Here is a 16783-nt window from a genome sequence, read left to right as displayed (position 1 = left end):
AAAGATTAAAGAAGCCGACACTGATGGAAACCTACAAAAGATAACCACTCAAACAAAATCCCTCTTTTAAAATACTTGTATGTAATATGCAAACATGCATATGACATGCGTGCTTGGATCAAATCCACCATCCTGAAATTCCTCCCTTGATACTTGTTCTTAATTCAAGTCAGTGGTGACTGGAGCCAAGCATGAAGAATTATGTCTAGGACTATGAAGCAGGTAAGCTTCTGACTTAATAATCAAGTGTCTCTCTTCTGGTGTCCCCAGCCACTCCAGAAGCCTTTTGTCATCAAGCCTGTGCTGCTAACAGCAGCAGGAAAGTCACTTTTAGAACCCTAGGTGGGTAAGTGCTCCGTATGAGGGTGCTCCAGGTGACAGATGAAAACCAGCAAATGGTAAGAGCTCAGGGTGAGAGTCTACTAGTGTTTTAACTTGCATTTTGACTACTTAAAGGATTTTAATCAAGCAGCTTAAGAATGGCTGTGTGGGCTCAGTAAACACAGTAAATTAGGTTTGATTTTTGCCACTTAACCAGTGGCAAACCCAAGCAACTGCATTACTGGAAGGGATTTATAATCACTTTCATAGGTGGGCAGCCAAAGTTGTAAATTTCATAAAATCTAAACCCCGACAGACTGCTATTCGCAGGGACCATGCAACTTAAGCTGACAAGTTTTAAGCGGAGATGACATTTAGTTGAACTGTAATTTTACAAATTGTGTGAGTTGGAAGGCTTGTTACATCTTTTAAAGTGTTTTCGTCTGATTAGCTGATACAAAATTTGCAGCCCATTTGGAGATTACGTTTGAGCAGGAGCCTGTCAGCTACTCTTTCCGAGCACTTTCTGATAGAGAAGGGGAAAGGAGAAAAGGGAGCGATGTATCAAGCAGACCACACTACATGCTATGGAACAGAAGCAGATGTGATGTGATGCCTACTCCCTGAATCAAGCATAATGCTCTAGTGGCCCTGGGCAGGGATTTCCTCCAGAAAATTTAAATGTATTAGAAAAAAAGAGTAGAGCAGAATTAAGCTGGACAATAGGAATATAATTGCTGTGTGTTAGGGACAGGGATTAAACTGCTTTATTGGCTGTACTCTATGAGGTACTTGTTGTCTGCCATTGTTAAGATCTGGAGAAAGGGATGAGGCCCATTTAAATCAGTGCAACAACAAGCAGGGTCACAACAGGATCGCCACATTTCTTTATCCAGAACAGATGTCCCAGTATGGGTCTATTGATTTGGACTCCTTGTCCTTGGGGAGCTGCGGGATTTAAAGACCCAGTGATCCTGGGAGCTGAATGAGGGCCGTGTGATGCTAAATTTGGTTGGAAATATTTCCCCACCCCTCTGCTCAGAATAGCAAGCTTTCATGTATCATTAATGCTCTTCCCTGGAGTCTGTGTCCTTTCAGTAGAGGAGCCCTTTTAGCAAGCCCTCAGTCCTTTCGGCCAGAACTCAGTGGAATCAGAAGACTAGAAGCGAATGCACAGCATCTGTTACTGGATCTTTGCTTCTCTGCCTTTTACTGGAAGGACAGACTGACTTTCTGCCTTTGTTAATGGAAAATAAATCTATGTTAGGATAGTGACAATCCAAGGTAAGTTCTTATAGGAAAAGAAGCACCAGTATCTGTTGAGTTTCCATTTCTCCTGGGAGTGGGAAGTTGTCTGGGACACCCAAGGACTGTAATCTGGAATCAACATATGCCAATCACATCTCCATTCCTGAGCTTTCTGCAGCCTTCTAAGTAGGATGAACAAATCTGGATAATATCTTTCCTGGCCTTTCCCAAAAGCAGTCCCACGTACTCTTTATTCTTAGTTCTAGGTGCTAAGAACATAACGAACGTGGCAGTGGCCCACTGGGAGGTGTCCTCTTCATAACTGGGGCTCTAATTTCTTTCTAGCCCATTTCTTGCCTTTTTTCTAAAAAAAAGCTCGTTAGGTCATATATATTCACTGAGGACAGAGCCTCCCAGCTATTTACATTGTGTTTTTAACTATTTTGAAAGATAGTTATGGATTTGTATTACATTGTCCCAGAGGGCACATAGAAACGTGATGTGTATCTTGGATGCAATAGCACATAATCCAGCTACAATGCAAGCCCTGTACTCCAAAGCCAGGAAGAAATGGCATATCCGACTGAAATAACATCAAGATACCCATAAGCTTAGTGAACTCAGCCAATGTAAGCCAATGGACAGAGCACTAGGCTCCTGAGCTGGCTTTAGAGTTGCCAAACTGTGATTTTGTGATATTGTCAAAATTTGCCACCACCCATTCTCCCTGAGAAATCCTGTCACTCTTGTTCTCCATGAGGCTTCAATTTCTTGGTTTACTCAATGGGAAATGATAATATGTAGACCCTGGTAGATCTCCTAGTCATCTGTAAAAATGAATTAGATGGTAAGCTAAGGAATATTTAAGAATCCTGATAGCCACAAAAATATTCTTTGAGAATGCCCCCTTAAAACATTTGCTACTTGGGAGCAGTAAAAACTGGCAATGTGTGAGCCATTTGAGCTAGAATGATTATTATGTGGCAGTGTTACAGAAATCCAGCTCAAAATCAAAATTGCTAAAAGCAGGTGGACAGCTTCAAGACCACAATGTACTGAAGGGCTTACGTAATAGGGCACAATGCATGCTGCTGACGTCTGTTTCAAAAATAACCTTCTCAGAGATACAAGGTGCCCCAACACCAACTTTGATTTGAATTCCTTTAGAGGAAAAAAAAACATTCAGGAACCATCTGAAAAGAGACTAATTGACTTCTTTATTCTTTAACAAATTTAATTCCTTTTGAGTTTTTCTTGAGACTTCATGGCAGATATAGGAATGTCTTTGGCAAAACCTCTGGCTCTGCCTTCCTTCGTTGTTTTCCTGCTCTGATCTATACTACATACAAAAGGCAGCACTCGAAACATAAAGCAATGCCTATCTGTGTACTTTTCCTGCTAAATGCAAATAGTTATTCCTTGTTCCCCATCTTTTTGTTCATTAAAAACTCTGGGAAATCATCAGAGCGTTTCCCCCGCTTTGTTCTTCTGAAGTAACTGGCAAACCACAAGAGGTCAGGTCTTCCAGAAATGCAAGCCTTTATTTTCATTTTTTCTTCATTTTTTTTATGAACAGAGATGTTGAAAACTTTCTAATGCCAGAAGATTAAAATTTCTACATAAAGATAAGGGCACATTTAGCTTATGATATCTCTGACAGCAAGCTTTTCCTCTAAGCATGACAGAAAAGCCTAGCTTCTATATCCCTAGGTTTCAGAGGAAAGTGGAGTTTGACAGTCCACTTCCGTGGATTGGTTTGCTGTCAGTCCTCCAGAATCACTTTGTATTATTCAGCTCAGAAAACATCAGAGACTTCTTTTAGGTCAGGAGAGGTGAGAGGATATTCCTTTAAGAGCCTTCTCTGGCAGAAAGGAAAGCTCTCCCCAGAGCAGCAGAGGAATGAGAAAAAGGTTGCTCCAGAAATCTCACCTTTTCAAAATTGAGGCAATGAGGTCTGAATTACTAAACAAAGAGTTGTGTACTTCTCAAATTCCTTCACTTACAAACAGATGAAGTGGAAAGAGAAAGGGATGTGTAGAGATTAAACCATGCAGCAGAGAGGACATCCCAGAGGAGAAACCAAAACACCAGAAGAGAACAGCACTTCATCTGAACAATGTCAGGAAATCTCTTATCCTACATCACCATGTCTTGCTGAATGCTAGGAGGGCACTGGTCTATTTCCAGACCATGCCATGTTTCTTTGGAGACACTACAGAGCACTACCCATTCTATTTTGTGAACTTATGGACTAGATCACATCATATAACTGGAACAGTAGAAATTGACATCTTCACTTTCTTGCCATGCTAGTAAAGCTTCAATAACTTCTCTCTAGAATGGGATAGTATAGTGAACTGATTAAAAGCACATGAACTTCATAGATTCAAATCACTATACTCTTGCCATGGTCAGAATATTTGTGCCCCTTTTCATATGTTCAAATTTTAATCTGTAATTTAATGTTATTGATAAATGGGCTATTTAGGAAGTGATTAGTCAGTGAAGCAGAGCCCTCATGAATAGGACTAGTGCTCTTAAATAAGAGACTTTAGAGACCAATTGCCCTTTCCCTAATGTGAAGATGCAACAAGCAGCTACAATTTATGAGTCAGAAAGTTTATCATCACTAGACAATGGAATCTTTGATTATGAACTTCCCAGCATCCAGAAAGGTGAGAAATTAATATCTGCTGTTTATAAGCCACTAGTCTAATATACTATCTTATAGCAGCCTGAACAACTAAGACAGGCCCTGCAGGATATTTGGTCTTGGAATGTGACTTCAATTCTTAGCTTAAATATTCTTACATGTAGAATGAAGTTACTAATGGAACTTCTTCAAATGCATGTTGTGAGGATTAAGGTACACAATGCTTGTAAAGTACTTAGCACAGTAGGTAGCAGCCAATGAATACTCTATAAGTGATGGCTAATAATAACAAAAATAGTACCTTATTTTTCCCACCATGAGCTCAGATTAATAAACCTTTGTCAGCCATTATTTTATACAGGTCTTGATCCATTAGAACAAAAAGTGAGGCTTCCCTATGTGTAAAGTCATGTACTAAGTGCAGGGAGAGTTGTAGGCATGACAATGCCCTTTGAGTGTTGGGAAGACAAGGGACAAGAAAGAGAAAACATCGTCCCTTGGAAAGGGAGAGACTAGTCCTATCATAATGGTTGAGAGAGAGTCAGCATCCTCAGAAATCAATTGGGTCTCTGCCCCTCTCTGGAAATAGAAAACAACCTCTTTCTCATCTCTGAACTCACTTGTGTTTCATCTGCAACTCAGTCCTGCCCCAGTTCCCAGGGCCAACCTTGACCTAAGACAGGTGGTGACTGGCTCCAGTCCCACAGATGGAGGTGGGGGTACGAGTTACTGTGCTGTTTGTCTGGCGAGAGGACAGTGTCCCAGTTTTGATACCTGGGGCCCAGCCTCATTTTAAGCCTTAGTTCCCATTCTGTCCTTATTTTTAGAAATAAGCTCCTTCCTTTATGCTTGTTTCCAAAGGCCTATTCTAAAAAACACATTGAGTAACCCCAGTAGTCTCTTATGATTGAAGAGTGACACCTGAGTTTGTGCTGGCTACCACTGGAATAATATTCCTCATCTTCAGTCCAATAAAGACATGGATATTTGCTTCTTACCAGTTAGGGTTTCTCAGCAACCCCCTCCCCCAATTCATTTGTCTTCTCAGTGTCTGTTGTCTGGACAGGTACTAATCCCTGCAAGTGACTCTCGTTTATTAGAACTAAATATCTCCTGCCACTACCTTCACTTTGGTTAGTTTGTAAGACATTGGTTTACACAATGGGCAATTCTGGTGGTCAATTGTACTTATCCTCATATGCCTTACTGGTTTGCCTAAAATCTGATGTTCCCTGAGAACAAAATCACTTAAAACCAAGTCACTAAGGAGCTCTGAAAATACCTTTGTAGCTATCTTAAAGTTTTTTCCTGGTTTTTAAAGTGGTAAATTGCAGTACTGTACATCTGATTTGCTAGTATAAAACTAGAGATAGGGACACAGTTAAATGGTAAATTTTAAAATTCTTAACTAATGTGGTAGTGTTGTTGGTTGGGATGAAGAATGAATTTAGATTTGAGAAACACTAGAATTCATAGTGCATACCGGTTCATTGGACATGAGGGTACCAATGAGGAACGATTTTGATACTACTAAGGCAACTACATAGGTAGGTGGTTCTGGTAACTGAGTTGGTGAAGTACAGAAGGAATAGATTCTCAGTAGAAGGCAGGCTGGGCTTAATGGTGGCTACGTAACTTTGTCACGTACTGGTGTTTGTAGGGCTGTGGTCAGGACCAGCAAAGCAGCCCTGGGTCTGTTCCTGAGTAGGGGAGTGTGCATAAGGGAAAGGCTAGCTGAAAGAGTTAAGAGCCAGAGACACAGAATGGCTGTCAGGAAGGCAGTTTCAGTTCATAATGAATGCGCCTCAGTTTGTTCATACACCACCTTAAATAATCAACCAAAGGTGGGGACAATGGCAGAAGACTTCTATTATCATGTATAAAGGGCAAATAGCAATTATTTCCCTTAACCCTAAAGACACTGTAGCTGCAGGTGCCACTTGGCCTTTAGGCACTTCATAGTTGCACTATCATTTAGCCTTCAGAGTGAGAGTAAAACTCCCTGGGCCCAAGTCTATTGTTATTTAGATAGAAGCCACTCACCACCAAGGCCAGGCATCCTGTAGCCTTTAAGATAATGTCTTAGAGACAATAGGAGTGATTTGAGCTCTCTGAACTCATGGCAAGATGGAATGAACTCCCATTTATGGGTCCTATCATAACTTCCCTCAATTCTACTTCCCTTTTGCTAAAATAACCCTGTTCTCAAAGGATGATATTGCTAGGCCACCTTTCATGAGAAGCACAGACTTAGGAAATTCTGAAGTTTAATAAATTTAAAGCTTGAACATTAAAGCCATCATTTTCTTGTTAGTTGAAAAGCATAGAAATAAGTAACAATGAAACTGAAAATACTTACTCCATAGACAAGTTCTCCAACCATGCCATTCCATATTTTAGTCTCTGGATCCCGTGCTCCATATTTCCCATCACCGACAATGGATAATTTGTATTTGATTCTTACATGTTTGGCTATTTCATAGGCTAAATCAACACAATAGCCTTCATAGCGCTCATTTCCTTCTAGTTGCTCATGATTCTTTTTATACATTACATATGGTGATTCCTTTGGGACAAGAAAAAAGAACAGAAGATTAATCTTATGCATTTTTTCTTAAGAGTTAGCAAATGTTATAGGAAGACGTTTCCCCCTCTGTTGCCATTGGATGCTTGGTGTATGGAAATGATTTTTTAAAAACTTTTAACTTAATAAGAAAGGATCCTCAATCAACTATTCGTGGAGCCATGTATTCCTTGGAACCCTTAACTGCTAATTTAATGGAGTAGGGAAACGTTTAAGTCTTTTTTTTCTAAAGGCTGAAAGTAGGACTAGTTTTCACTAGCAAAGTCTTTTGATTTCGTAGAAATGGGAAGTACTATCTCCTTCAGTATGTAAAGATGAATTGTCTTTGGTTTCTAAGGATATATCAGGTAGAAGGTATAGCCGTCTCTGGCAGGCCACAGGGAAACACTGGTTCTCATAAGCTGGAATGGTTGGCTCACTATTTTCTTCCATCTGCTGGACTATATCCAGTTCCTAAGATAAGGTAAAGGAGAGTAATTGATACATACTGCTTAAATGTCATACTTGTTTTTAACTGAGATGTGTACTTCATTAAAAAATAGCGTTTGGAAAACCATTTTAAAACTGACACTACTCCCTCAAATGTCTGTAGTGCACTGAATTTTGTGGAATAACTCTGTGTGACTAATTATACCTTGAAATGGTTCTAAGATGTAGGTAGGAGATTATTATTATTTATTTCCATCCTACAAATAGCAAAAATTAAATCCTGAAGATTAGAAAAATTGTGACTTGCACAATTAGATCCGACATTAGAACCCAATCTGATTTTCTTTCATGCAATGACAATTCTCTACAGAAAAGACTTTGATTTTATGCCAGGTGAAACAACATTCTTTCAGGGGAAAAGTAAAAGAGGACAATGTAAAATTGCTCTTCATTCATCCACTCATTCATTCATTCATTCATTCCCTTTCCCCTCTTTCTTTCTTTTGTGTGTACATAGCAAATGAACACATACCATAGTGCTTGTGTAGAGGTCAGAGGGACAACTTGCAGGAATTGCTTCTCTCCTTCACCCCTACAGGTCTGGCTATCATACTCAGGTCATCAGACTTGGTGACAAGCAACTTCACCCACTTAGTCATCTCCATCCTTCTCTCCCTTCCTTCCTTTCAATTTTCTGATGGACCCTTCATATATCTTAGTTCTGGCCAATTCTCCACCTCTTTCTTTCCCTCCACATCTACCTCCATTCTTTCTATACATTTTGTCTCCAGAATTTTCCCTTCCATGTTAATATCACATGTGCTCGGTTTCCCTTCCCACCTGCCCACTAACATCTCTTTGCTCTCATGGACCCACCATCTACTTTCTTGGCCTTTACCCATACTTACTCCTACACTTGCTTAGCAATTGGAAACTAACATCTACTCATGAGAGAGAGCATGTAGTATTTGTTTTTCTGAGCCTCAGTCATACTACTTAATACCATATTTTCAAGTTCTGCAAACTTTCCTGGAAATTCTGTAATTTAATATTTCTTTATGAATGAATAAAATTATATTGTGTATTGTGACATTTGTTCATCATGGAGAGGTTCTTGAGGGTTCCTAAACAGCTGTCATGTTAGAACTTTTTCATTCAGGAACTCAACACTGGATGAATAACACTTTTAGAACTGTTCAGAGTGCTTAGAACCAAATAATACTTTGAGAATGCTGTTGAGAAAGTCTACTTATTGTATGTCCACACTTACCAGAATGGTAGTCACTACGATGGTCCGATTCTCTGAGGATGCACTGTCATTGCTGATTTGCTGATCAGAGAATGGCACAAACCTTTCATATTCATTCCAATAACCAGCCTAGAAAGAAAAACATAGTTTAACCTGGATGCGTATTTTTCTCAAGAAATACTACATGGACTTCAAGTAGCTAGAGACTTGCAAGGATTGATACCCCATTTCTATGCGTTACTATCCTCAGGACTGAAAGGACACACAAGAGCAGTGCTTGTTGTTCCTTTATCTTGAGGATTCCTTTTCTCACCTCACCCTTACTTGACATTCTGCAGAATACTTAGCAGAAAAATGTTTGGAACTGCAGAATGTTCTTATAATAAGAGTAAAAAGCCAGTTAGTAGCTCGGAGTCTAACTCAACTGTTAGTATGATAGAGACCAACTGGTCAGATAAAATTCAGCTACGGAGAAGGGTATTTTGTCCCAAGATTTTTTGGTGGTGGGTTGGCAAAATGGAAAGAGAGCTATTTTTCATTTTTCTTTGCTAAAAATCATATGTGCTTTGGAAGATTCTGTTTAATAGCATGCTGTAAAGTTGGCGATTCCTTCCCTTTGTTCAGAAAACTGTTAATAACTTCTCTACTATTTCTTATATGACTAGACTCAGGAGGTCATTCTCCTTTGAAGACATGCACTTGGATCACTGTGATTACAAAACACTATGTATCTTATCTATACTCCTCAGCAGATGGAAAGAGACAAACACCAACTGGGGCTTTTCTTTGTGTACTTCTGACATATCTTCTTGTGTGGAACTGCTCTCACCTTTGGAGAGACATTTCTTTCATTGCCAGTTTTGGTTACTTACTTTTCGAGATCCCGAGACTTTCATTTCATACACATCAATGGTATAATTTGTCCTACGTCCATAAGTATCAAATTGGATGTTTCCAGTCATTCCTTGTACTTGCACCTGGCAAAAAAGGAAAAAGGCAAAAAGTTTCACTAGCTTTTAGATTGTTGCCTCTAGGTCTCTAGGATGAAATCTTTGAGGATTTTCATTTCAGGTCACTGAATTCCATGTGGCAGATCAAGTCTTCATGGAGCTTTATTTTCTTAGCATTATGCTTTGCTCTGCATTTAAGTTATGATGCTTTGAGTAGATATCAGAGGTGGTTATGTGTATAGTGCAATGGGACATCTATAACCAGTGTATATAATTGATATTTCTAGTATTCCCTTCTTCAGAGTGTACTTTAGTCTGAACTAGGTTAATGAATTCTTCTGTATTATAGGTTTCTTGGGGGCCATCATTGTGTCTTATCTTCATATTTCCAATATTTGAAAATAATCTGGTTTCTACAACATGACTCAATTGTCCTACTCTGTAAAATGGGAAATCCCAGAAGTGCCCATCTCTCAGAACTATTTAGATGATTAAATCAGATCTAAGTAATGCCTGGCATGTAGTAAATGTCACAGTGCAGTCTAGATATATTAACATTTTATTTTATTTATTATGTATGCATGATATGAATGTATGAATGTAGGTGCACATGTGCTACTGTGTGTGTGTGTGTATGTGTGTGTGTGTGTGTGTGTGTGTGTGTGTTTAGTCAGAGTAGATTTTTCAGGAGTTGATTCTCTCCTTCCCCCATGGGATCTTGGGATTGAACTCAGATTACCAGGTTTATGCACCAAGCACCTTAACTCATGGAGTCTTCTTGCCAGCTCCAAGATGAACAGCTGAATTTAGCTACTTTTCCACTGAGTTGCCCATTTATGGACTTCTGCAGTGAGAAATGTGGTCCTTCCCCTTATATGCCAAGGTACAGACAGGTAGCAGAGAGCATGATTGCCATGGAGAGATAATTCAAAGACTGATAAAATTTGTTAGCTTTATGGGACCAGGAATGCAGAATTATAGATAAGATAGAAGTGCTAGAACTGCATTCCTGTATTGAGATGCCAAATTCAGAGTCCATATATGCTATAGAGGTTCCAGGCTCGGGGTCTAGTCTTATGAAAATAAGAGGCCACATCTACTGACATATTTCCTTGTCTGTTCTACAGTTCAGAGATATCAAATAAAGACTGCCTGTCTGCCTGTCAGTGTATCTGGTCTTTTACTTCCTAAGTAAGGGTCAGCGACTTCAAAGAAAAATAATGTATTTGGTTTTCTTGGGATAAATTGGCAAAATACCTTTCCCTTAATTTATAGAAAATGACAAGTTAGCAAACAAGTCAGGGACAGTAATGGAGTTCTACTACCAAGGAGAAAATTAACAAGGCTTTGGAAATATTTTTTAAGAAGTGGATTTCTTAGTACCAGTAGGAGACTATGGAACTACTCTGATATGGCAGTTTGTCCATTGAACCAAACAAACCTAAGCACTAAGCTTGCAGACCACATGAAATGGCAGTTCTAGGTAAAGAAATGGATCTTTGTTGATGCACAACTGACTTATCCAGGAGGATGAAACTAGTCCATATTGTGATGTCATACAGAGCAGAGACAATTACACAGGACTTATTAAGAAATTCTTTGTTGTTTCACATACTCAGGCCTTCAAGTGTCATTAAGAATTACACACTTGATGGGAGGGAGAGGGAACTGAGATTGGTATGTAAAACAGATTGCTTTTACTTTAAATAAAAAATTAACTAAAAAGGAAAGAAATTACACGTTGCAAAAAACCCAGCTTATCTGAACTTGATTTATGAACTGGAGAGTCAATAGGCACCCTTGAGACACTAGAACCATGATTCAAGTCTTTGGTAAGCAGGAATAGAATTGGACTGCCACTCTAAGTGAAGTCTATTTTTAGGGATGTGGTCTGGTATTGATTGTCAGTGACAGGTTCCTACCACCTCTTCTAGAATCCCCTTTTAATCCAAACAATGTTGCATATCATTTATCCATAATTTTAATCATCTGTATCTTTCTGGCTCCCATGCTAGATTGGAGAGACACCCATATTCTATGTTTTCAACACTAAATGCAATGCAATTCAAATATCAGATCTCCTTAGCTTATCTCATATTTGCATATTAATATAGAGGCGGATACATACACATAGGAGGTTACTAAATGCAGAATGGATGGCATGGCTATATGTTTATTTAAACAGGCCCTATACATGCTTCTGTTAAAAACAGTGATTTTGTTTCTAGACTTTTTTTAGAGGAAGAAAATGATTTACTGAGAAACAACTATGTGCCAGCCGTAGAAAGGATGCTTGTACATCATATAATCTCACTTTTAATAAACCCAAATAAAAGGGGATTTTTAATGTAGTATTTATTATTTTAGATCAGCCTTGTTTTAAGTCCTTTTGAATATCAAGCACAGTATTACTGAGGGACTATGTGCTTTTGGAAATGGCCATTGCTTTCCAGATGTTTTGGAGCAGTACAAACAATTTGGTTTGTAGAAAGTGTTGAAGGACCCCTGTGATCAGGTGAGTGACCATTAAGAAAAGGAAGGTGACTTACTTAGCTTATCACTTCAACTTATCAGTGAGTTAGACATCCAGAAACTTTTTTGTGTGACAGGATAGTCAGTCTAATTATTTTGTAGCCAAGTTTCTTATTTTCTATTCTGGTGGTCATTTTTTCTCTTTGGGGAAGGTGGTTGTTTGTGTTATGAATGGCCAATCAATTAGAAATGCTGGCTCTTGCCCCATGAGGTTTTGTTGATGAAAACTCCTTTTGATTCAATCTGAAGCAGTTTTCTATTCACTCATCATTATGTTCCACCTGACAATACAAATCTTGTAACTGCTAGGAAGGTTGAATTTAATTAACTGCTCTTCAAAATCGTGCAGTGCTACTTCCATAAAACTACACTTAGGGCATTTGTTAGGGAATTGACATAATGACATAAAAGTCTGCATGATAGGAGAATGACTCATATCTCTTTCTTGGAGAAAGACACAGGGGCTACTAACCTCTTTTGATTGAATGCGTCCAACTTGGCAAATTTAAGGCAGCAGTAAGTGAGCCAACTACATAAAACGATGTACGTTATGAGGCTGTTCCCAATTCTTCATTGCTGGCTTGTGCACAGAATTATCTTACGATGGCCTATCTCTTTGTTCATTTGGATGTCCCAAACATCAAGATAATTAGTTGGAAAGAAGAGATTCTTGTACTCTTAAAGGCTCATTTTAATGCATGCAGGCACATGTGTCAGGCATAAAGTAAAATATTCAGGAAAGAGCTCTTGCTTGGAAAGCTGCAATGAATGGGTGATGTTGCTTCTAGTGTAAATAGTGGAATCTGTTCAAAGGACACTGCTTGAAGCCTTAGATGATCTCCTACCCAGCAAATACTAAAAACAAGTGATCTATTTGATGGTCTATCCATTGATTCCTTGTACTTTTCTTTAGGCTTTTTCTTTGCGGCACTGGGCAAAAGCCTCTTAAGTAGGCCTAGAAATGCATCATGTTCCTGCATTCTACCATGCAGAATAGTACAAGTGTTCTTTTTGACAACAGAAATACTATCACACTGACTCAGTTCCACAGTCCATTTGGCTCATAATTTGTCTGATGAGCCCAAGGATGCTGCTGTCCTTTGTAATGCTTATCTTGAAGTTAGGAACATCTTATAAAATATACGAGTCTCCCTAGGAACTGTCACATTTGTAGAAGATAAGTTATTGAGAACCTACTTATACATTTAACCTATAATTTCAGAGGGTACCAAGTTTCCTTTACAATCCAGAGTGCAGCATAGAACCAAAACTTTATTTGCCCTAAATTTACTATATTTTTCAAAATTCATTGTAGAACTTTCTGTTAGTGGAGATGCTTTCCCTTTTAGTGCACCCTCTTTCAAGACTGAGGTCTTATTTTTTTCCTGTCATTTATAAGGCCCATCCACTCCAACAAACAATTGTCTTTACCATTTTCAGAGCTCTCTCAATATCAATTCCTTGACTCCAGGGCACAGCAGGATTTGCTAAGCAGTCTCCAGCACTGCCTCTGCGGGATACATCCACTCGCTGCCTCCTCAGGTATCGGAAGGCTTCTGCTATGACCAATATTGCATCGTGTGTCAACGCAGATGTGTACTAAAATAGATGCATGAAAAATAAGATAACATGATAAACAACATCCTCCAAACTTGCCTTGTTCCTCATGATCTTCATTCACTTCTACCTTTTGCTCTACAAAGTTATCACCCTAATTATGTGAGTTGGAAATTCTTTCTGGGCAAGCCTGACGTTGATACATTGACAATGATGCTTCTTACCTCATGTTTGCACGTGGTAGGATTATTAAGATCAAATGGCTCAAGGGAATCTCTTTCTTGCTCTCAATAGTGCTTCATATCAAGTGAGTGACTATAAAAGGCTAGGTCCTTTATAAGGGAAGAAATGCATGTGATGTTAAGGGATGGCATATATAGATTAGAGAGGACACAGCATATCCTAAAGCAAGACTGAGTTATTGCTGCTTGTAATAGAAAATTCAGATCTGTTGTTTACTTAGGGGAAAATGGAAATAGCTAAGTTAGACAGCTTGAAATTAATTTGGAAGGAAACATTAATCATTTCTGTCTGGACCATGTTTGCAGCAAGCTAGGACCTCTGGCCAGCAATAAATCAGTTTTTGTTTCCCAGGGGGTAGCAAAAACCAAAGATGCTTTTCAATTGTAGAAAATTACAGTTGTTATTGAGTTTTAAATCTGACAACGTTGACGATTTGTAGGCAATGCTTCATGATGCTACCTCTTTCAGGCAAGAATACTTACTTTCTCTTCCTTGTATATAGTGATGTGTTCTACTAGGAATGAGGTTAGTCACTTAACACAAGGGATTTGATTATCTGCAGTTTGAACTGGTGGATGCTTTTCTATTAAATGAATCAACAATGCCTGATTACAATAAGCTGGCCTCTGTTTTGCAAGGGGGATGAATACTTGTAGAATATGGAATCTATTGACTTTTTAAAATGTAGCAAAATGTCCTAAGGGGAGTTCTTACTATATAAAAGGCTGTCCAAATGCAATTGGGAGCAAATACATTGTTGTCTCTACAACTATCAATTTGCTTTTCTTATGTTACTTTTCTTTCAGAAGCAAGTCGTCAAGTATGACTATAATAGTAGCATATTTTCTTTGTGTTTGCCCATCCTAGCACTACCTAAAGCCAACAGTGGTGATTTTCTTTCCAGCCAACTGTATAAATTGTCACCAGACTTAATGCAGTTCTTCTAAAGCTATACTAAAAGAACTATTTAATTTTGTACTTTATTCAGTTTCTATTTACCCATGCATGAGATTGCCCTCTCCATCTAAAATAAACCCCCAAAAGAAATGTTTGTAAAATACAGATTAAATAGCATCAGTATTTTAATTTCTAGAAAAATTTCCCCAACTCTATATATTCTATATCAAGTATTAAAATGGAATCTTTGATTGATTCAGTACAATGCTCAATACTTTCTTAAACCATTCATAGGGTTTTACTTATAAGACTAAGCATTTTTGTAGTAAACACTAGCACATTGCATTACACACACTCGTTGTTATTAATGGGTACCTGAGATGGTTTTCATTATCTTTTCTACAAGTTATACATCTTCAGAGCAGGAATAATCTACTCTGCAGTATCTCTCTTTATACTTTTTATCTTTGTTCATTTTCTTATATCTAACACTATGTTTTGAAAATAGCTGAGAACCGTTAAAATAATGAATAAATGTATCTTTGTCTTCTATAGCTGCTAAATCGAAACATCACAAAGCAGTGTGGTTAGGCAATTTCATGGAAATATAATCTTTCATAAGCTCACCTAAATATAACAGTAGGAATCATACCAGTTTAGTACATTAAAAAGTATTTGATTATAAAACATTCCTCATTGGGAGTGTGACCATATTCAGTGAGCCAAATTAGGACACCGGGTCTGACCAAAAGACAGGGTGCTTTAAAATGGGACTGCCCTGGAAACTCTGGCACGTAGTCTGTACTACAACCACACAGTTAACTCCTAACTAGTGAGGGACTTTATTGAATTGTAAAATTATATTTAGCTCATGAATCGTCTAGAGCATCTCAATTGTTTAAAATTTGTACTTCCATTATGTTCTGATGTGACCCATTCAGGGTAGTACAGAATGCATCTCTTCTTTCATCTACGTTCCTTGCTGTTCTTCTCTACCCTATTATCATCAGGGAGAAAGGATAACCTGAAAGTATGAGAAAGGAGACCTTCCTCAATTTCCCCTTTAAAAGGGAATGCTTTAACAGTACTTGACTCCTCATCTTATATTGTGGACATAGTACACATTCTCACTATAACAGCAAAGAAGAATTAAAAGTTAGCTTCATACTTGAATTGGATATATGTACACACCAATTCAAATCAAATATACTATATATATACATATATATATCCCTTTGTGTACAAGAATATTTCCCCCTAATTTATCTGTTTTAAACTCATGAGTAAATAATAAGATCTCTAACCATAGGGGACAAGTAGGAAAGATATGCACTCTAAATATGACTTTCTACTTTTAATATTCTTATCTAGATTTTGGGAAAATGAGCAACTTGGGTAATCTAATTATTTTAAAAGACACTTGGGCAACTGTTTCTGTTCAATATTTCTGTACATAGAGGTAATATACATTCTATATTAGAGACTAATTCACTTGGGTGTTCTGAGATTCATGGAACTTATTATCATGGAGCAATCACATAAATAATGTAAAATCCAATTTTCTGTTTCAGACTATCAATCTTCTTTACCTATTTCCACCACCTCCACCCTTTGCCCGATTCAGGTTCTTGTAATAGTGTAAATTACTATGAGAATATTAGAAATGAAATTCATTTAAAAATTAAGGTTAATTTATTTTCAAAACTCGATTTTTTCAAGATCTTATTCTCCATAGTTTACTTGGGAGTGGGGTTATGCAAACGAATCAGTTACAGCTTTCTTTTGAAGCATATTTGAATGACTTCCGGGGGCTGACCACTTGCTCACAGGATGGTTGTGAGTGTATAACATCCATATTGACAAGTTTTGGAAAGCTTCCCTTCACTGTCAGCGTGTCATGGAGTATTACCTTTAGTGGTGCATTCTTGGCCTCAGGAAATTCCCTTTCATCCAGTCTCACCCAGCGCTGTATGAACTGCTGAACCATCGGGTTTTCGTTGTTGACAATCTGGAATCCTGTAATATTGGCTCCCCCATGCATGACTCTTTCTAGTAAAATGTCAGTAAAACCCTGGAAAGACAATGAAAGGGATCATGACTGTGAGACACATATGCTTCTA

General features: G+C 38.2%; 1 protein-coding gene across 7 annotated transcripts in view; it reads right to left on the bottom strand.

Annotated features, from left to right (window-relative positions):
* The window catches only part of Gria3 (glutamate ionotropic receptor AMPA type subunit 3), a 271976-nt gene that overhangs the window by 70646 nt on the left and 184547 nt on the right, over positions 1–16783 (bottom strand). For all 7 annotated transcript variants that reach the window (XR_005876856.1, XM_021231035.2, XM_013118241.3 and 4 more), the window contains 5 exons: positions 16573–16734; positions 13398–13565; positions 9357–9461; positions 8506–8613; positions 6582–6788 (listed from right to left, as the gene is read on the bottom strand). Coding sequence is in view for 6 of the 7 variants with exons in the window: in XM_021231035.2 (XP_021086694.1) it covers positions 6582–6788; positions 8506–8613; positions 9357–9461; positions 13398–13565; positions 16573–16734 (750 nt within the window). In the remaining variant the exon portion in view is untranslated. The remainder of the gene's footprint in view (positions 1–6581; positions 6789–8505; positions 8614–9356; positions 9462–13397; positions 13566–16572; positions 16735–16783) is intronic.

Source organism: Mesocricetus auratus, unplaced genomic scaffold (assembly GCF_017639785.1).
Source record: "Mesocricetus auratus isolate SY011 unplaced genomic scaffold, BCM_Maur_2.0 Super-Scaffold_100003, whole genome shotgun sequence".
In the NCBI taxonomy this organism is placed as follows: Eukaryota; Metazoa; Chordata; class Mammalia; order Rodentia; family Cricetidae; genus Mesocricetus; species Mesocricetus auratus.
Note: the sequence above shows the minus strand (reverse complement) of the source record. Positions and strands in the feature narration are given on the sequence as shown.